The sequence below is a fragment of the Phoca vitulina genome, unplaced genomic scaffold (genome assembly GCF_004348235.1).
Source record: "Phoca vitulina isolate PV1807 unplaced genomic scaffold, GSC_HSeal_1.0 scaffold66, whole genome shotgun sequence".
Taxonomy (NCBI): Eukaryota; Metazoa; Chordata; class Mammalia; order Carnivora; family Phocidae; genus Phoca; species Phoca vitulina.
In genome coordinates, this window is record NW_022589769.1 from 1,114,342 (window position 1) to 1,136,711 (window position 22,370).

At 43.8% G+C, this 22,370-nt stretch overlaps 1 protein-coding gene across 9 annotated transcripts in view; it reads left to right on the plus strand.

The window, feature by feature from the left end:
- Nucleotides 1-22,370, plus strand: part of RBFOX1 (RNA binding fox-1 homolog 1) — a 1,177,605-nt gene that overhangs the window by 1,039,498 nt on the left and 115,737 nt on the right. For all 9 annotated transcript variants that reach the window (XM_032392249.1, XM_032392251.1, XM_032392258.1 and 6 more), the window contains one exon: nucleotides 17,139-17,282. In XM_032392249.1, the coding sequence (XP_032248140.1) occupies nucleotides 17,139-17,282 (144 nt within the window). The remainder of the gene's footprint in view (nucleotides 1-17,138; nucleotides 17,283-22,370) is intronic.

Here is a 22,370-nt window from a genome sequence, read left to right on the forward strand (position 1 = left end):
GATTCAAACCTGTCTCCCAATGCTGCTTCTGGTCCTGTTTCTCTCACCCCATCCCATCTGCCAAAATGTCACAATTTGCCCCCTTTCATTAAAGCCATGGTGCTTGAAAATTAGAAACAGCCTAGGTCATTTAGTCAGTTGTTCCTATAATTCAGCCTTCTTTCTCAGGTGTAGTACCACCCAGGATAAATATATGGAACACACTGTTTCCCTCAAAGGTCACAGATAACTCTGGAATATTGTGAGTTTTTCATAAGTAATCTAATACGGAACTTTGACCTACAATTTCTCCTTCATGGGCCTATTTTTGCTTTCAGCTTCAACAATCTCTTATGGATAAAGAGCTTCATTCCTAAGAAGGCTGCAAGTCATCAGGGAAGGACACTGGCTTGTGAGCTCAAGGCCTTAGCTCTGGGACCTATTCTCATCTTTACTAGCTGTGTGGGCCTCCTCTTAAGCTTTATTTTCCTCATCTGTGAAATGGGCATAATTGCAGCACCAACTCCATAGAAGTGTCATGAGGATAAGTGACATGGTCAACGTGAAGTGGTCTGCACTGTCAGTATAATATCAGCATCTTCTATTATCATTTGCATATAATGGTTTAAATGAAGAAGTTGAAATGGATATCAGGTTTGTTTGTTTTTCCTAGAACCTTCTAACCTTCAGACTACTAAGTTAGCTTTTTATCCATCAACTGCTTCCATGATTTCAAGGGATTTCTCCCAGATGCCTCTGTTAACAACACCTTATCATCACCACGATCATCACTGCCATCACCATCACCACCACCATCATCACCATCACCACCATCACCATCATCACCACCACCATCATCACCACCATCATCATCACCATCACCACCATCACCACCATCACCACCACCACCATCACCACCATCATCATCACCATCACCACCATCACCACCACCACCATCACCACCATCACCATCACCATCACCACCATCATCATCACCATCACCACCATCACCAACACCATCACCATCATCATCACCACCATCATCATCACCATCACCTCCATAATCATCATCACCACCATCACCATCATCACCACCATCATCACCATCACCATCATCATGACCATCACCATCACCATCATCACCATCATCATCACAACCGTCATCATCACCATCACCTCCATAATCATCATCACCATCATCACCATCACCATCATCATGGCCATCACCATCACCATCATCACCATCATCATCACCACCGTCATCATCACCATCACCTCCATAATCATCATCACCACCATCACCATCATCATCATCATCACCATGGTCATGATCAAACACCTGTCATTTACTAAACAATTACTAGGAGCCAGGATTGAGGCTACATTCTAATAATATCCTTCACTATTGTTTACCATGAGTCTGTAAGTATTGAAAACCCATTTTACAGATGAAGGAAATGACTTTTCAGGGAGGTTAACTCATTTGCCCAGTGTCACACAGAAGTCCTGGAGCCAGATCTAGAAGCTACGTATCCTTGAGTTTACAATCTAGCCCTTTGTCCACACTTGGCACTACTTTATTGCCAGGGAGAGTTTTAGAGCCACTGACAAAATGACCAGAAGACAGCTCTTCTGGGGACTGGCTTTTCTAAATCTTTGGCATCATTTTCTTAAACTGTGTCCCAGACACTGCTTTTATTAGAATTGTCTGGTATTGGTGTATTATAAATGAATATTGCTGGCTCTAGCCAGTGATGTGCTGTGTTTAACAACCTACTTGGGGCGGTGGGGGGATGGGACGGGTTCAGGAGCCTGAGTTGAAGCATTTGCTGATTTCCATGGTGTAAATACTCCCAACCTGGTCATGTTCAAGCTTCCAGTGCCTCATCACTGAATTCAGAGTTAGCTAAAGATGTGCAGGAGTGCACCATTATATAGTTATCTCTACCGTTCAGGTACGAAAGCCAGAAGAAACCTCAAGAGCAATAGATAACAGCAAAATGTAGTAAAAGAACTAGGAAGTAATGAGTTTGGAACGTTTATTACCGTTTTATATATTTTATTCAATTGCGGGTTTATGTTACTTAATTTTTATTAAAGGTCACATTTAGCAAGAGGCTCACAAAATCCCTGAAAAGTAAACAACCCCTTGAGTGGACTGCAGCCCCTCCATGGCTCCACCCCAGGCTGATAAATTGGCCCTGAAAAGGCTGGAACCCTGGAATCTGCATTTCTCAAGAGCTCCCCAGGTGTTCTCCTGCACACTGTTACTGAGCCAGCTCCTTTAGCCTTTTTTAGCACACATTTGAAGTACTCGTAGGAAAGTAACATATAATATGATAAGCATCTAAAAAATGTAGATGGGATTCATATTCCTAGCAAATGCTCATGGGCAGCTATGCTAAATGAACTCCACTGTTACTCATCTTAAAAGATTTTTCGAAAAATTGAATAAAAATATTCCAAAGTTTTATTTTATTTTACCCTTCAATGAAGTATGGTTGTTCCATGTTGAAGAATAAGGCAGTAATCCTATTTCCCTGGCAGCCAGAACAGGAGGACAGTTCAGAGGCCCTTCCTGAAAGGCTTACGCAAAGATAACAAAATGTCAGGGAAAGCTGCAGGGCAGGGCTGAATGGAAAAGGAGGCTTGTAATCTCAAATTCAATATAAAAGATCGAAAGCATCAAATAATCAGTCAGCAGTGAGCCTCCCCATCAGAATGTTCCATCTGCCTTGGAATTCAACTTTGTGATTGTATTATGATGTATACATTATACATCTCTCTCTCCATATATATAACCACCTAGAAAAAGGTAGGCATATCTGAGGTCCCATAAGGAAGTCTTGCTTGACTTTAGAAGGGAAACTGTTTGAAACATCACCTGCCTCCACCCCAACCCCACCCCATCCACCTTAAAAACATTAAAGTCTCTTTTCTAGGCAGAGGTTTTAATTCAGGGAGAAAGGCAGGGCCCCCCAAATCAAGAGCAGTCCAGTAGCTGTTTACAAACCCTGATACACAACAGATCCAACCCAAGGCTTATGATTTGTCCTCTAAACAATGATTCTGCTTTTGGAAGGTGAATATGGAGGGAAGTTAAAGGATTTCCATGACTAATGTTTACCTAGTGCTCACAAAATGCCTTAAGCCATTGGTAAGCACTTTGCATGCATTAGGATTTTAATCCTCCCCCTGCCTTTTGGTTCTTTTCCAGTCACATTGAAGGTAGTCAATCAATAGTCTTTGAGTGAATGAATGCACAAATCCCCATGTTAAAGCCAGGGGAGGTGAGGTGTAAAGGGGTGGAGTAACATGTCCAAGATCAGGTGACTGGGCATTGGAAGTGCCAACCATATTCGGTTTCTCATTCCAGACACATAAACTCGCTGTTGCCTCCCTGGGATATACAAGAGTGGCCGTGAAGATGTTAGAGCATACCAGAGTCACTCATGAGGATTATTAAAATGATCCATCTTGGGTCTACAGTTACGAATAGTTACTTTGGGAGTGGGGACCAGTAATCTGCATTTGCAACAACTTTCCCAGGTGACTTAGGGGTGATCTGAAGGGTGTACCTGGAGATAGACTGAGGTAGTATGTGCAGAGCCCTCCTATAAGCAAGCCTGTCTACCTTTCAAACCACAAAACCCGCCTTTTGTTAAGGGTAACCAAGAACCCCCTACCAAGGTAGAGCCCCTAGCTCAGCCCACCCTCCTGAATCTCAGAGCCTTGGCACGATCGGTACCTGCAAGGTGACCAAAATCAGTGCCTTCATTTATTCGGGTACAGTAAATTTCATCCAAGAAATGTGACATGGTGAGAAACTGGCGGGCATTGTCCTTGAATCTAAGTCTGCTGTAGTGAAGGGCCTCCACTAAGAGTCTTCTGGTTGCCACAGTGGTTTTCATATTGTCATCTGCCGTGTGAGCAAGTCTTGCTTTTTAAGTAGTGTAACCAAGAAAAATGTATATTGTGGACTACAGATACATAACACCTTGAAATGGCCACAGACTTTCTGGGGCAGAATCCCATCTGCTTCCCCATGATCTGAGAGGGAGCTAGCATTCCTGTTCCTCTTGCACATATGAAGAAATGGTCTCTGAGAGGATGGGTAACTACTTGCCCCAGGTCACCCAGCAACGTGGCTACCATCCACATCTTATCACTTCAAGTCTTACCTCCCCTTATTAGAGCCTTGAATAACATGATTAGATGAGAGAGAGCCCAGGACTGGTGGATGTTTCTCTTTGTTCATTTTAAGAATTGGACTTGTAGACCATTAAAGGTTGGCCTGTGAACCCCGCTAATATAGAACTGCCAAGTTTCTAGATGAATGAGATTGCCCAAGAAGTTTTCCATATTCCCCTCTTGTTGAATTATGTATCTGAAGGTCCTTCAATCAGAAAACTCACCCATTGTCTTATTAATTGTATCATTCCTTATTTTTCTCTCCTGCTGTACCGGGAGATCCCCAGGGCTCTGGGTATGTCTTATTCATCCTTTACCCCTCACATCTAGCAAGAAGCTCTTTAAATGGCAGCCAAATAGAACAGTGTAGACTAGAATAATGGTTTCTCTAAGAACAGTCATGCCAAACTATGGCCCACTGCCTTTATTGTCAATAAAGTTTTATTGGAACGTAGCCACACCCATCGTTCAGTTGTTTAGATATTGCTGGTGGCTGCTTTCACTTTCACAGCAATGTGGCCCTCAAAGACAAACTATTTTCCATATGGCATTTTTAAGAAAAAAATTTGCTGTCTAGGTAAAGAGCAAACTGGAAAGGAGATGAAGTCATTTCTATTTTCAGAGTATATTTCTTAGTATTTCCATCTCCTAACATATATTTACACTCCTCCCCACCCACCAGTGCAGGAGAAATTAGCCCACTGATGAATAGGGTCTGGAACTCAGAAGTAATCTGAATCATGGCAGTTTGCAGAACTTGTGTACTTGATGCGACAGGATTCTTTGACTGTCAAATGCAGAATAGACATATCAATATTCCAAAGAATGATATCTACACATGTCTCGGTGTATACTGGAAAAACCCCAGTACTCCCAGAGCAAAACCCTCAGAGTGCTTATCTCTTTGTTCAAAGCGTTTATACGAAGAAAGAAGTAATTAGTAAGGAAAATCCTGGGATTTTAGCTGAGATCAGTTCCATCTTAAATTCATAACCAATTTCCTGCAACTGAGTTGTGCATTCAGCAATTTTCTTAGGCCCAGAAAATTTGCATAATGTATAGATTTGCCATTTGGTTAAATTAAATCTTGCATAATACGTTGGGGGGGAATAATCTTTTAGCTAGGTGGATTTGAGGATTTGATACAAAATATCAACATTTTTCCTTTTTAAATCGATATTTAAATTGGCTTTGATTTCTGAGTGGGATGGGTTTAAAAAAAAACCAGGAGGCCAAGGTGAGGTGAGGATAAATCTTCAAGAGAGTCACTCCTGGAGAGCGAGAGTGGGCTGCCAGCAAGAAGGGGAGGCCGTCAGCTCCTTCAGGTGGATGCTCGCTAAGCTGGAAAACAGGAAGGCTCATCTTAATAATGCCATCAAAGCAGAAGGCAGTGCAGAGTTCTTGGGAGAACTTGACATGTTCCTTAAATTAGTTGGGTGCAGCGATGTCATTAACATAGAAGCTTGTGCCTGCTTCTTATCTGGGCATTTATCAACGTGGAGGCTCACTGGCATAGTCCGAAACAGCAGCATGGGAAAGAACTGTCCTGGAGAATGTGTTAGGGCACCCACCATCTCACCTGGCTCTTGGAAGAGCCTGACATTCAGAGGACAGGGAAGGAGTTCTCAGGATGTTCTGGAAAACAATGCTGAAGGGCCCCCCCCCACACACACAAACCTAAAAGGAGAACAGGCAGCATTGCACACTGACCTTGAAGATACAGGACCCTCAGCAGCTATGGAGGACAATGGGTTGGCAGATGACCACCCCAAGCATACCAGCACCCCCCGCCGGCTCCCCCCACCCGCCCACAGAAGCCACCAGTAGAACACAGGCTCCAGGAGAAGGAGAGAGAAAGCAGAGAGAGATACTTGATTCTCTCCACCAAGAAGCATCTTGTTTCATTGAAAGCCCTCTGCTTCCTCAGTCCCTTCCCCCACCCCCCAACTCCAAAAGAGGAAGACCTAAGAAGAGAAGGAGGAAGAGGGCCCCAGAGGCGGCCCCTCTAACGGACAGTGCAAAGCGCTGGATGGTAGGGGCGATGCCCCCTGCCTGAGGCATGTCTGTCAGGACACAGGTCTATCAGGACTCGGGTCTGTAGCAATAGCAAGAGAATTTGAATCTCACTGACTTTGGAAGCTTTAAAATGGACTGGCCTGAGTTTTTAATAACCACATGACCAGAAAGCTGTTGCATCTTCTTTAGATGTCATTAAGGGATTTGCCTCAGGAAATTGCAGTGCCTGGGCTCTCAACCACTCTCCCACACTGCCTGTCATGTACTGACTGGGCGTCTTGAAGCAGCTCTTAGCCCCTCTGAATGGCAGTTCCTTTGCCATATGATAGGGATAAATGATAGAATCTTCTTCTCTGAGTCATCAGGTGATGCAGTGAAATATAATGTATGCAAAGAGCTTAACAGAGTGTTAATCATTCGGCCAGTGTTTATTAAGTGGCTACCAGGTGTCAGGCACTGTTCTAGATGTTGATCATCATTCATAATTATGGGGTAGGAAGGGCACTTACATGTACTGACTCATTTGGGGTAGGTGCTAATGAAAGAAATGAGGCCCAGAGAGGTTAAGTAACTTGCTCAAGGTCACACAGCTAGGAAGTGGTAAGGCTGGAATTCAAACCCAGATCACTTGTTTCAGAGTCTACACATGTTTATTGTTATTGTTATTAGTAGTGGTAGTTATTTTCAGCTCCTTGTTCCTGGAACTGAAAACTGAAACTTTGAGCATGGAGAAGGAGAGAAAGAGCCCTTCTTATAGTCCTACTATTCCTGTCCTCTGATAAGTGGACACCAGCTCCCAACCCTACCTGCTGTATCCCCAGAGACTGATATATATATATATATATATATATATATATATATATATATATATATGTATATTAGGTGCTCAATAAATATATTTTGAATGATAAGAGAATAGCCGGTTTCAAGCCCAGTGAAACTCCATTCTCTCCCCAGGACAAAACACTTCATATCCCCAGGTGTTTGCAGGCTCAGCTTCAATGACACTGCTATAGACTGAATTGTGTCCTCTCCACCCCCCCCCCCCCCCGATTCATGTTGAAGCCTTAAGCCCCCATGTGATGGCACGTGGAGGTGGGGACTTTGGGAAGTAATTAGGGTTAGATGAGGGCAGGGTCCTCATGTTGGAATCAGTGTCCTTATAGGAAGAGGAAGAAGAGAGCGTTCTCCCTCCACCACGTGAGGACGCAGGGAGGTCGCAAGCCGGAAGAGAGACCTCACCAGGAGCCATATGAGCTGACACCTTGATCTCGGACTTTCCAGCCTCCAGAACCGGGAGAAATAAATATCTGTGGTTGAAGCCTCCCAGTCTGTGGCATTTTGTTACAGCAGCTCAAGTGTGCTCATACAGATACCTCTGCAACCCATCCACTTTACTGATGTGTTCGACACTTGGCCCCTTGTATGCTCATCCTATACTTTCAAATAGTAAAAAAAAAAGGCAAGAGAATTTGGAGTCAGCCGTTCTGTGTCCTGCAGCACTTCTCCGTTCTGAAGAATTTCATCATTCCAGCAGAGCATTGAATTTATTCGGGTTGAGGGGAATGTGATGAGTTTCTTAAATCTGTGTCACCTGGCTGTGGAATCCACCCCGCCGAGCTAGGAAGGAGGCATTAACTACATCCAAAGCTGTGTGATTAACTTATTTGTTTGCCTACAGAGCTAAAATGAAAAAGCAGGAAGCTGAGTGAATCTGCACGAGCCCGTTTTGAAGTAGGATTGTGAGAAAACCCGAGACGTGGGTTTTAATTCACATTTCCTGGGCTTACCATTATTATTATTTTTAATGGAAAATAACGTTGCACAATCTTGCTTCGTTTTAAATGGAGAATGTGCAATATTGTCTAACGCTGGGTATGGAGTTGATTTAGTATGCATGGTTTTCTCCCCTCCCCACCCAGTACTTTGGTTCTTTGTACACATTCAATATCGTTACATTTTTGCTTAGAACATATATATTTTCCCCCTGAACTTTTCTCGATTGCTTTTTTATCAGGTTTACAAATCAAATCAAATAGGTATATTGCAGAGCTCTGTGATATTATTTTCTGAGCTTATAGTACAATGTATTGAATTATGCCGCTCCATGCTCTGCTCCTGCTATTCTCTCCAGATTGAGAGAGAGGGACTGTGGACCCTGTAAATTCACTTGGCGCCCAGCATTACTGGCTAAATCAAGACCACTATTCAGGCTGCAAGAAGAGACAGAGCAAGTGTTCGTTACACAAATCAATTTGGTCCAAAGTACATCGCAGTGGGTACTCAACCATCGCTCACATAATATTGTCAACTTAATCAAATAATGCCTCGAAGACACTCACAAGCTTTTCTCTCTGAGAAATAACTTGATTGGTGGAGGAGGAAGAAGCAGTTGGCTATTCAAAAGGACACTTTTTATTTATCACTGTTAAGCACTTTGGGCATGGAGGGGAGGAAGCCCGTAGGAGAGGAGGGATGCTGAATATTCACTAGGCTGTGCTGGGAGAAAATCGTGCTGGTTAGCATCCTGTCTTGGGCATTGGATTTCGACACCCTTGTGGCAGAATTGGGGATGCTCATGGAGAAAAAAGAAGCTGGGCCCAAACCTCTTTCCTGGGATGACACAATAAATATTTGTTGAGCACACATCATGTGCCACAGTAAAGGGCCTCAAAAATGATTCAATATAGTATTTGTCATTGGGATGTTCATATTCTAGTAGGACAGAGAAGGAAGTAATCTGATACTAAAAAATATATATGGTTAATAAGGGCTCAAGAGAGGGGAACACAGGACTCCAGGTGCTCAGAGGAAGCATCTGAAGCAGCCTGGTTTGGTTTGATTTGGGCTGGTTGGTTGTGATAGGGCCCTATTCACAGAGCTCATCACTCCGTTCCAGCCCCAAGTGAGAGCACAGGCAGTTAGAACTCCAGCGAATTTCACTCTGTGCAAGTTGGTGGCGGTTGCCCTCTAGGGCTGAGCTGTCTTTAGACTTCACCTTGAACTTGAGGGGACATTGAGGGCCAAAATATGGAGTCCAGGATATGGAGTTAAATATCTTAGGTTCTTCCGTGGCTCTGCCATCTCCTGGCTGCGTGACTTTGGACAGGTGACTGACTTAACCTCCCTGAGCTTCCGTTTTTCAAATTGTTATGGTGATCAGTGGGATAAGGTGTGAAAAACACCTTGCAGGATACCAGGGTCATAGTAGGACCTCAGCAGGGTTTTACATTCAATACCCGATTCTAGACCCATTAGCCAATTCCACACTGGGCTCATCAGCAACCAGTGGATGGTAGTATTCGGCATCAAATGTCTCAACTCAGGATAAGGGAGAGGCGAATGACCTTACACCGTAGTGGTTCTTATCCAGGGGTCCGTGGATGTCTGTGTATCCTTCAGGGAGTTTGTGAACTTCAAATTCAGAGGCTCCAGGGATTAGGATATTAACATTTCGAAGGGACCATTATTCTGCCAGCTCTAGGTATCTGCAGAGCCCATGGCTGGTATGACTGAGGAACTGGATTTTTAATTAAACTCAACTTTAATTAAAATTTAAACACTGACACTTGATTCCGTTATTAAAAGCCTTTTAGGTGTGTTTTGAAAATCTTGGCTATTCAGCTGTCAATTTTTCAAAGTCTAAATATAGATCAGGTATTTCCAATGAAAATGTAGTGCCCATGTTGAGATGATGAGTCATAAATACAAACTATATACAAAATCTCAAAGACCTGGGGGAAAAAAGGAATTTAAAATATCACTTACTTTAATTACATATTGAAATAACAGTTTTGATAAATTGGATTAAAATAAATATATCCTTAAAATTAATTCCACATGTTTCTTTTTACTTTTTTTGAAATGTGGCTTCTAGAAACTTTAAGACTATGTACGCGGCTACTATTTTATTTTATTGAATGGGACTGCTCTAAACTGCATGACCACCGTCCTTGGACTGTATCTAGTGCTGTGTTGTGAGTACATGTGTTTTTAATTTCCATCATGCATGGGAGGAAAAATAATTTTCCCGGTGTTCTTCTAGGTTCTTGGCTAAAACCCCCCATGATAAAAGAGAGATTAACAGGAGACCAAGAAACAGGATCTTAATAACATGTAAAGCTCCTGTAGACATGGGACCTACGGAGGAAAGACCGAGTAACAAACTGGAATGGCCCAAGTCACCGGCTTAAACACCATCTCCAGCTAAAGACAGAAGATGTTGGGGGGGCAGAGGAGCCAGCAATGGGGAGGTTATCAGGAAAAGCCCAGTAAACAAGGGTGAGGTTGTTCTAGATTGAGGTCATTGTCTTGTCTTTTGAAGGGATTCTAGAAATTTAGGTACTTTCTCTTCCTGCTACCTCCAAAAGGGAGACACCCCTACAAATGGAGACTTTCCTTTTAAATGTAAATTTCTCTTACAAAACGGTAACTTCTACTCTTTTCAGAGCTTCTCCTGTGTCTGCTGTTTCTCAAAAATAATCATCCCAAAATAACCCTTATGCCAAAGAGGCATATTTTGGGGTGGCAAAGTATAATTTGGTACCGTTCTTGTTTTATTTCTTATGGTTTTCTCCCCCACTACAGGCGCTCAGCCCTGTGCTTCCAAATCTACGATTTCTCTCTGAACTCTGATTTCTGCTGACAGCTTCACCACATTTTACTCATCCGTCCTTGTGATGGTCACTTGTGTTGCCTCCAGCAACCTGGGACCACAGACAACTCTGTGATGGGATCTTTTATCCCTACTTGCATCTCAGGTGACAGGCTCAGAAGGGTTTAAGGAGCTGGGCTAGTATGTGACGGGACTGGAGTTTAGCTCAGAGATATCCAGCTACAGATATCCTTTGCCTGTGCTCCCAAGATACCTGGTCATCCCCGAAGGTGGCACACAGGTGAGCTCAGCAACGCCCCATTGGCTCAGAGAGGAGACGTGGGCGGGGCCAGACTCTCAAAGGCACACACAAAACCATGCGGATTCTCTCCAACAGTCATCCCTGGATTGGTCGATATCAAAATCCAATTTCACCAGGATTAGCCTTGGGTTGCTCAGAGCTATTCATTGAATTAGGAACGATTATAGCAGAGGGAGCCCCGCAGTTCTTTATTAAGGTCTTTGCGGAAGCACTAAGTGATCTTCAGGAGATTAAAGTGCCGGTGGTGTTTTCTTAACATTTATAACCTGCGCCGATATCTGGGGAGTTTGTTTATTAGGAAAAATTCTGTGGCACACATCCTGCCTCCTAATAGGGCCTTCTAACTGGGCCAGAGCACAACTGGCTTTGCTGTCCTAATGAGCTTATTTGGGAACCTCTGCCAAGTGCTGCCTGGAAACCCACCTCTTGAGGTGAATGGACTGTTCATTCATGTGGGGTCCTGCGACCCTGCGTGCGTGATGGGGAGGCGGCATCTCCGAGTTGTCAGTATGGGTGGGCCCCAAGAAACGGAGAAGGAAAGCGGATGGTTATTAACACTGCTAATAATAGTAATGATATGTATTCACTATTCATTCATGGGACTTAACTTTCACAAGACTTTGCTTTTGTTATCCGACTCTGAAGCATCCAGGACAGACGGGCATTTATCACTTCACCCCTATGCAAACTAAGATCAAGAGCTGTGAACTCAGCATTCATGCAGCTCACTTGTAGCAAAAGCCATAGGTACTCGCTGAGAACTTGCCATGCGCTCTGGCTCGCAGTTCTAGTCGGTGCAGGTTTGCCCCCCAGGGAACATCTGAACCGCAGAAGATAGTTTTGGTTGTCCCACTGTTGTACAGGGGGTGGAGGCCAGGGATGCTGCTCAACATCTTAGGGTGCACGGGACAGCCCCACATCAAAGAATTAACCAGCCCCAATGTCAGCATTTCTGGTGCTGAGAAACTGCCCTAGGGGGTAGGGACAGAACAGTGGATGGAAACTCCCCATCTCTGTCCTCATGGACTTCATGTTCTGGTGGAGGAGATAAAGAAACACCATAGAAATGAACAGAAGCACGTAATACACAGGCAAGAAGTGATAGGTGCTATGAAAAAAGCGAACGAGCAGGGAGACAGGAGATGCTGAAGCTTTAGATGAGGATGTCTCTAATGGGTGCTGTCTTGGCAGAGAGCTGGGAAGAAGGGGGCAAGCCACATGGGCATCTGGGGTGCGAATTTTCCAGGCAAAGGAAGGACAGGCGTGAAGCCTGAGGAGGGAGCATGCTGCATGCGTGGAAGGAGGAGCCAGGTGGCCAGTGAGTAAGGAGCGGGAACCTCAGGAAGCAAGGGGGTCTGGGCCAGAGCGTACTGAATCTCCCAGCCCAGGATGAGGGTCTGGACCGGAGGGTTCTGAGAGGGAAGGTGCCCTGGCCATTCTAATTCTACCCTCTAACACCTTTGTTTTCTCAATCTCCTCTCATCTCTGAGCAAGCAGATGGAGTAATTTGCTTGGTCTTTATGTTCTACCTCCTGATCTCCCAAACATGGTTATGAGGCACCTTTTCAATTCAGCTAGGTCCCACTTTTAGAGCCAGAATGATACTTTAAAAGAATCAGACACAGATAAATCAAGAGTTCTTCTTCCAGCCGTTAATTCCAAGTAAGCCTTGACATGTACCAGCCTTGAGGGATGTAACTACCAACCAGGTAGCCCCCGCTTTTCGGTAATACGCATTCGAGATGTGCAATTCCCTTAGCAACTTCCTCGGCTTTTTCACATGACTTTATTTTTGTCCTTAGAAATTTCACGCTGTGCATTTGCCATGAGCTTCACCGACCTTCTCGGGGACGCTCTAACTGCTTGTCCATCTGTGTGAGCTACAGTGCTAGGCTCAGGGAACCTGCAGACCTAGCCTTGTTTTTAGAGTGTTGGATGCCTTTCAGGAGGCTGGTGGAGCGCCTCTCAGCCCAGCTGAAGGGGGGTCATCACATCCAGGGGGAGGTGCACAAAGGCAGCCCAACAGCCTAGGCTGGGATGAAGGGAAGCCTCAAATCTCTCTTTAGACAACTCATTAAAGTTCCCAGTGTGACAGATGGGAGCCTGGGACAGCTCGGACAGGGACATTCTCTCTTCTTCTAGACCTGGTGTGAGGCCAACCCCTTGGAGAACCTCATGCCACCCTCAGTGGTAGAAAATGCATCCACTTCTTGATAACAGCTATTCATTCTACGTGCACTTCCGGTTTGTTTGCTTGTTTAGAAGAAAATTGTAGTGGGTTGAATGTGGCCTTCAAAACATATGTTCACATCCCATCCTTCGTAAACCCACGAATATGACCTTGTTTGGACAAAGGGTCCTTGCAGATGTAATTAAGTTAAGGATCCCAAGACAAGATCTAGTGTGAGCTTTAAATCCAATGACTAATGTCCTTGTAAGAAGAAAAAGGCAGAGGGAGATGTGAGTCCCAGACACACAGAGGGAAGAAGGCCATATGAACGTGGAAACAGAGATTGGGGAAGTGCAGCTTCAAGCCAAGAGGTCACCAGAAGCTGAAAGAGGCAAAGGTGGGCTCTCCCCTAGAGCCTCCGGAGGGAGTGTGGTCCTGACAGGACCTTCTCACCTTCACTGTAGACATCTGGGCCCCACAACCATGAGGGAATCCATTTCCGTTGATTTTAGCTACCATGTCTGTGGTAATTTCTTAGCAGACTAATATAGGGACCTAAAATTCAGGCTTGTCCTGAATATGTTTTCCCTGACAATTTCCAGAAAAAGGGAAGGGGATAGCTCTCACCCCGATATACCAATATGAGACTCTGTGAGGACCATTCTGGAAGGTCTCACCCCTGCCTTGCCCCAGGCTCTGGAGTCAGCCTCTGGATCCTGATGTTCTCCTCTTCCCTCTCCTCTTCATTCACCCACGATGTCAGAAACACTTTCAGTTTGTTTTCCATTTTACATGTTATCTTTAAAAATTACTTTTAATACACAGGTATTCCAACATAACAATTTATGAGCTTTTGTACACATGCCCATGCTACAAAATGATTAATTGAGCGTTGTATGTTTTTATCAAAGGAAACAACGCAAAGATTTCTCCAAAGTCCTGTTTGACTAAAGATGATTAATTTTAATTTTCACATGAGCGGCATAATGCTATTAATCATTTAATATGTTTAATCATAATCTCTGTAATTCCTAATTAGGTTTATTAAGCTGAAACATCCAGCAGTTATGTACAAATCCAAATCTAAGTTTTTTTCTTGGGATGAGAAGGAGCTTGTTTTAATTTGCATTTGAACAGCAACCTGTAACCGGAGGGAAGAAATGGGCTGTAAGCTGGGGTCTCACCTGCTGTGTCTGCAAACCTAGAGCCTTAGGTCAGAGTACTAAGACCCCAACTGCACGATTCAAGGACATCTCTGTGCCTTGGTTGTGTAACCAAACCTCATGTTACCAGCAGAGAAAACACAGTTCCCTGCTCTGTTTGGGCGTGGGTGTTATAATATTGTATTTGACTGTCACTTGAAGATGCAAAGTGGACCATTCATTCATCCTTCATTCATTACTTTATTGATACACTCGTAATACCTTCACCTGTTCAGTCAGTGACTCAACCAGCCATCTGACCTGCGTTTACTGTTTGTCGGCCATGGCTCAGCCCCATTGTCTCGTGCTGGTCACACCACACCCCGCGATGATCCATAAGTGGCTCCTCTTAGTTTTTATCATGAAATATACTTTTCCTCTGCACACAGGGCCCTTTGTGATATAACCCACACACACCCCCGCACTGTGCTGTTCTGTCTGTCCTTCCTTCATGTGCGCCCACCGACCATGACACTAAGGGGCCCATGTACTTCCCTGAATCCAGAACCTGATTTCACCTCTGCATCTTTGCCTGCGCCTTGCCCTCTGTTGGTACAGCGTCAGCCCCCTTCATCCCTTCTGTTAGACGTCTCCCACTGAAAACGTAACCTCCAGAATTGGCAGGGCTCCCAGAACATCCAGCTGTGAGGCATGTCCCTGATTTAAGTTTACTCAGCCCTCTGTGACTCACTCTGATCCCAGCCTCACAAATGTCTCTTTCTTTCTTCTTTCTCTTGCACTGAACTGGGAACAACGTGTGTTGGGAGGACTAACTTACGTGTCCAACATATAGTAGTTGCTCAGTAAAAACATGCTTAACAAGCAAAGGAGAACCTTTCCTTTGTATGATTCCTGAGAGAGGCTTTCTTTCTTCTTGTTTTTGACATTTTAAGAAAAAGTTACCGTCACTCTGAAAAATTCATTGCCTTACATTTATTGAGTTCATGTGCCAAGAACTCTGCCAAGCTGGCCTATATTACTGCGCTAAGTCTTCACAGAGCCTTAGAAGGTGTGCACTATTATTATTATTATTACTCACTTTCCAGGTTAGGAGACTGTCACCATCCTCCTCCTTATTCCACTCCAACAGCACAGACAAAACGACCAAGGGCAGTGTTGACGTTATCATGACGTAACACTTCAAACTTGCAGAGGTCATCCGGTGGGGGTTTTGATTCCAAACTGGCTTGGAAGAGTAGTGTGCCAGCTTCTGGGAAGTCTTGACTTCAAAATGCAATTCAGGGGTTATTAGGAAGGAGAATGCAAATGAAGTCTGTCAATAAATACAAGGATTGGCAAGAAAGTCACTAATTATGGCCATTTTATTGTGGTATATATAATATGTAAACCATATTTATATAAGGCATTTATATTTATATGCATATATAAAATATATTATATATATATATATATATATATATATATATTTCACTTGGTGAAGTTGTCTCCTCTGTGTCTTTATTATCTTAAACCTGCCTGATTGCATTGATAGTTTTGTCCCAGTTATATGCTTCTAAATTGTTTAAGAGTAGGTGAGGCTGATTCTTCCCTCGTAAATTTGATGGGCTTCCACATTAGGTTTTCCATTACGGTTTTGGAGAAGCAAGTAACTGATGTGGATGGCATCAACTGCCACCCAGAGGCAATAGATGCTAATTGCAGAGAAAGTGTCCAGAAGCGTCTCAAGAACCAAGAGTATGGGCGTGGCTATAATGATACCAAGTGTTACTGTAACTTTCCTGCCTATATATGTGCTGATATAATATCATGTTGTCCGGGCTTTTATTGTGGCAAGAGTGGGAAGCAGAGTAATCAGTTATGCTAATAGCATAGCCTTATCGACACCAGTATGGTCCATAGAACGTTCCAGAGATGTTCTAGATCCTCGTTGTCAGACATGGAAACCACTAGCCACAGGTGGCTATTGAGTACTTGAAATGTGGCTAGTGTGAAGGAAAAACTGGATTTTACATTTTACTTAATTTTAATTCAAATTTAAATAGCCACAGGGGGTCAGCTGTCATGGATAGCACAGGCCTGCACAACCAAGAAACGAGAAGGTAAAACCTTAAAAAAAAAATAAAATAAATAAGTCAATCAGATGGTTACTTGGACTGCAGAACACCAAACAGCCTTCTCAAATGTTTTATTCCATTTGCTAATGTTTTATCTGGACAGTTACAACAATTATGCAGGCGTATCTTAAGATTTTGGACACCTTTGATTAAGGGATGCACCCTCTCCTACCTTTAACGACAGGTTAATCAATCAGTCTGATTGCCTGTTAAAACTCCCCAACACCTCCACACCAACTACCCCTCCCCTTGCTTTATTTTTCTCCATAATGCTCTCCTTCTACCAGCTCCATATTTATTTATTAATGAGCTTATTGCCTTCCCCCCCACACACCCCCCATAAGAATTATGTTCCGTGGGGGCGGGGAGTTTGTCTGCTTTGCTCACTGCTGAATCCCAGCTCCACCTTGGGCTGTCAGGGAATGTTCAATAAATACTTGTTGAATAAACGAATGAATGGATGACCCAGCAGCTCCTTCCTTGTCCTTGTTCCTTTGTTCCAGCATTTTCTTACCATTTAGGAGAAGCTAAAGCACTTTGGAAAGAGCACACAGGTCCACTCATAGCCTCTTTACTCTTGTCCTTTTAGCAGACAGATGACGCGGCACCAACGGATGGCCAGCCCCAGACACAACCTTCTGAAAACACAGAAAACAAGTCCCAGCCCAAGCGGCTGCATGTCTCCAACATCCCCTTCAGGTTCCGGGATCCGGACCTCCGACAAATGTTTGGCGTAAGTAGAGCGTTTCTCCTCTGCAGTGTCCGCACTGGGGTCCCCAGAGCCCTTTCCTCCTCATGTAAGTTCTGGGTATTTACAACACAAAAGTTCGATGTTTACATAGGGAGGGAAAAATGCATTTTAGATCCTAGTCGGTGGGTATATTGTGGCCGAAATCTCTTCATGATTTTAGTCTAAATGTCTTTGTATAGGTTCACCATGGTCCCGCTTTGCCAAATGGTCTTCTTCTAATTAGTAACTGGAAAATCAAACAGAAAATGAGCTCCCAGATAAAATAGCATTGAAAGAAGCCCACTGATGATCCCAGATCAAGTGGCCCTGGACCCTATGTCACAGCTGAAATAAACATTTTGTGTCCTTTGGGTTCTTCTCTCTTTCATAGTTGCCAAAGTTATCATGACATATTCCTGCATACCTCACTCTTTCCCAGGCACTGTGCATTTCGATTTCAGAGGCAGCGCTAGAGAATAATGACTTCTGCATAAAGCTTCATTGAAAAGCAAAACAAAGAAAGCTAGAGATTTCTAAGTCTGACTTGCATCCTGCAGTATACACTCTCCCGCAATTAGTGACGAGGATTCAGAAGTTCTTACTGTGATGTTCTCTGCCACAGATGACAGCCTTGCCCAGCTACCATGATTGAAACCCAGAGCAGGGCAGAAGCCACCATCAACCCAGAGAAAATAGATGATAGGGTTGCTTCCTCGTGGGACATGACTCAGGTTCTTTTTCTGGATGAAATCTTGCACTGTCCATCTTGGGAAGGAATGAGTTAGCCACGTCTTGGGCTCTGAAGGACAAAACTCTGACAGGGCTTAGATATCCTTAGTGGGTGTTTTGTTTTGTTTTGTTTTTTGCAAATGTAGTCAGCCTGTTTGTCCATGACATCCATCCCAGCATTGATGGGAGGTGTCTGTGGATTCCATGAACAGAACTATATCCTTAGCATTTGACTTAGAGTAAAGGTTGGCCGCCTGGAGATTGTTCCTCTAAGAGTTTGTGGATGGATGCAAGTATTACAGAAGGAATAAGAAGGGGCCAAATTTTAATGCCAAACCCTGGGCCAAGTAGACCTCATTCCCCCTATGCAAAGGGATGCTCTGGTTCATGACTGCGATTGTGGGGTTAGCTGGCATGCACCTTCTATTTCTTTACCATGCATGATGTTTATCAAATCCACATCTGACACAAAGGCAGAGCTAGCGTCCTAATATTCAGATACCCAGACTTGAATCCTGACATTTCAGAGGAAAAGGTCAGCTTCTGCACTTTTATCTCTCTCGTTTGGTAATAACCTTGAGTTGAGCCCTCTAACTCTTGCAGAGTAGAGATACCCTCGGGCACTCTCAGGTCAAAGATGACTTTGAAAAGTGCAGAGCATTCAAAGTGAAAGTGGAGGTTAAGTGTGTATAAAGCAGTGAGACCAGGTTTGAATGATGGGCAGCCAGAGGAATTAGATTCCTCTTGCCACGTCAGGTTAGAAAGTCTTGCTCCGCGGTCCGTCTGTACTCATCAGGTGTCACTGGGAGGTTGGCTTTGAATTTGGCCCTCTTAATGATCATCCTGGTGCTTTTTTATGGTGTCACTCACTGCAGCCCACCCTCGCTCCCAACCCCGAGGGCGCTCTTCCCTCCCTGGTCTTCTCCGTTATCTTGAAAGTCACCGGAGGGCTACACAGCCAAGTCAGAGAGGTATTGGAAATAATCCACAGCTGGAACTCCCAAAGATGGCATCCTGCTTGCATGGATATCTGAGCCTCTCTTTTCTTACAGGGCGAGGGCAAGTGGTGCACAGCAAGGTCTTGCCAAATATTGAACGTACTACCCAGTTGTCAAACCATGATCAAAATCCACTGGTTTCAGAGCCAGTTTTTGTAAAAGTAAAGATTTCTAAGCAACTGACATCGACTTGACCAGATGATAGATACACTTAGTATCAATTAAGAAAATGTGGCATACATTTCAGTAATATTGAAATTAATTTCGTTCATCACAAACAGCATCTGTGTTCGTTTTAAAAGTATGCAAGATTTTTTTTATGAGTTTCGGCTATAAAAATTTGGGGGCACATACAGATTCCTGGATTCTTTGTAATAATGCTGAGGCCTCCTTGGTTTACGACCACTGTCCTGAAGAAATGGAACTTAAATACTAAAAATCTGTTCTTCCCAAGCAAGCATTGGTGGTGGCAATCCCATTCTGGTTATATGATACATTTAGTGGCATGAATCACATTGAAAGGCATCTGTAAACATTCTGATTGGCTCCCCACACTCCAGTTGAGAGAATTAAGTGTGGTTTCTTCTTGTAGGTCATACTTACTGTAAGAAATGACATTTTGATTCCAATTAGGTCTTTTCCAAGTCATCTGGACATGAGATCTCTTCTCTCCTTTTATTGCTATATTTTGCCTTTGCCTCTTCACTTTGGCTGGGGCTAGAGTGGGGGTTATTACAGAGAAAAACCCTCTCAAAGACTTTTGGGCTTTTCTCCTTTATTTCTTCTGTTAAATGCAGCCATGGGGATTTGAAACCCAAACCAAAACAAGACAAAAAAAGAAGCTCCTTTCTCCAACTGCCTAAAACCTAGCTGTGCTCATAACAACTTTTGCAACCATTAATAATTCAGAAGTTTGCAATTTCTGCAGGCCTAATGGTCACTGCAGGTGCCTCACATATTTGTGTTTAATTTGCGGCTTCAGGGCCCGTTCATTGTGATTCTGGTTACCTTTACTCCACCATGTTCTTCAGTACTTGAAATTCTTTACTTCCTCCTCCTTTGAAAGCATTCATTCTAGTGTTTGGCATTAAATCTTCTAACTATTCATAGATTTTCTTTCCTTCCTTCCTTCCTTCCTTCCTTCCTGTCAAGGTGGAACATTCCTTGGTCAAGAAGTTACATGACCACAGTAGAGCCCAGAGTCTTTTTACAACACCAGTTGGGGCGTGAGTGAACAGATCAGAGGCGTTGGTTCTAGATGTTTCCCTGAAAGAAATATTGGTTCTGGCCTGGCTACTTCATTCTTGAGCTCTGTCCTCTTTTCAGGGAGCATTCATGAGGGTGTGCATCCTTTATGTTTGAAATCTTAATGATCCCATGAAAGGAATGGGTGGATTTCCACCAAATTGATTATAATGGCTTGCTCTTGGACAGAATGGTTCTTTAACCTAACATTTAAAATTTACACATATCTGGGTTTTGGGTGAGAGAGGTGGTTATGGTATATCCAGGCCACTGACATGACACATTGCATTATAGAACTGTTTTCAGAAGTAGCTACTCATCGAGTGTAGGATTCAAATTTGCACAACACCCTTGTTGACACCACAGCCTTGGTTTTGATAGAGACCCTCTGGGTATGACTATGATCTATAGAAGTCACTCATTATTGTCACCCCAAAACAGACCACATGACTTGCAGAACATACAAAAGAAGCTTTCACGATCACCTTTTTAGTAATAACATAGAGATGCCTGCACCTTTGGCGTTAATGCCAAATTCTGTGCACCGTGATGTTATAATGAGTGAAGCCTTTTTTTTTTTTTGGACCTGGCATGGTGCCTCCCATTTCTGCATTCCAAACATGAAGCCAACCCTAAGAAAACTGATATGATGCCTTTTCTTCGCCTCTGTGTGTGCTCTTTGGACTAACCTTTACTTTCACGTTTTATGCTGTACCCACGGAGCATCTTCCACAGTTTTTCAGAGAAATATTATTTGATCAGAGAATGTCTCAAAATGCCTGGTATGTATGTGCCCCAGTGCATGCCTAGAAGCCTCCGGATTTTATCCTCGATACCGCTATTGAGACACCTTGCACGGATCCTGAGACGTTGTCGAATGTGGCGGCACATGGGTGTCGAGCAAACTAATGCGAGTTAAATCTGCGAGTCATGTCTGTTTAGACTGCACATGTATCAGCTGTGTTTACATCATTAGTACCCAGCTTCCCAATTAAACTGTTGATACTATAAATACAGTACGCAACTGTCTTAGGAGTGGGGCGCATATCAGTGTTCTTCTCCCTGCTCATTTCACTGGCTCTGAGAATCAACCACCCAATGGCAACCGCTAGGGAGGCAAACATTTGAGACCATTTCAGGGCATATGGTGTCATCGTTCCATTTAGGGAATGACACATGCTAGGATTACTTCTTGATGGGTTGGTTCTGTCTCAGCCAGATCTTGTTTTAAAGGGAGCGTTTTCGTGTTGACTGCTTAGAGGATGTTCCATAGATGACATTTGCTTTATGGTTTGGGGGAGTCCTTTTCAAGCTTCTCTGTTCATAAACATGTGTGCTTTCATGCTCTTAGGCCTGAAATAAATATAATAGCATCAGTGGTTGGACTAAATATTCTAAGGAGGTTATATCGAAATCACTGCTTCTGTGGACTTCACAAACTGGGGGAGTCTTTACCCTGAAATTCAGTTCACCTTTCAACGGCAAATCCCGCATTCCCCAAATCTGGAAGTTTTCTTCTTCTATTTTTAACGATTTTCTCTGCCCAAATCTAGGGCACTGAAAATGCTCTGTAGAAGAATATTCTCTTGACCAAAAGGAAATTAAGAGTGTCCACAAATTGCAGGGTGAGTTTGCTGTAAGTTTCTTGGTATTTCCATCATACCTGCTGGCAATGTAGTCCTCCCCTCACCTCTCCCAGCTGTTCTTCTTCGTTTCTCCCTATCCTTCTTCTCTGGGAAGATGAGAAGCACAGAAGCACGTCCATCCGCTCAACAAGACAAATTCAACCTGCAGTCCCCTGACCGTGTCCGTACCCTGAGGGGTAGGCACATTTCCATGACATAGCTTTGGGTTTCCTTTTTCTCCTAGTCACAACTACTTTTGTTTCAAGGTTTTGAGCTATTTCTTTCCAAGTGGAGTGTGCCTATTTTTTTTTTCCTATCTTTCCAAGAAAGGTAAATTTGTTCTAGAGGATAGCCTCCGTCTGTTTCCAATAATTTTTTTTCTCGAATCTTAGTAGGACCCTCTTGACACTTATTCTCAGGGTTCCGCGCCGCCCCCCCCCCCCCCCCCCCCCCCCCCCCCCCCCCCACCCCCGCTCACTCCCGGCCGCAGAGGC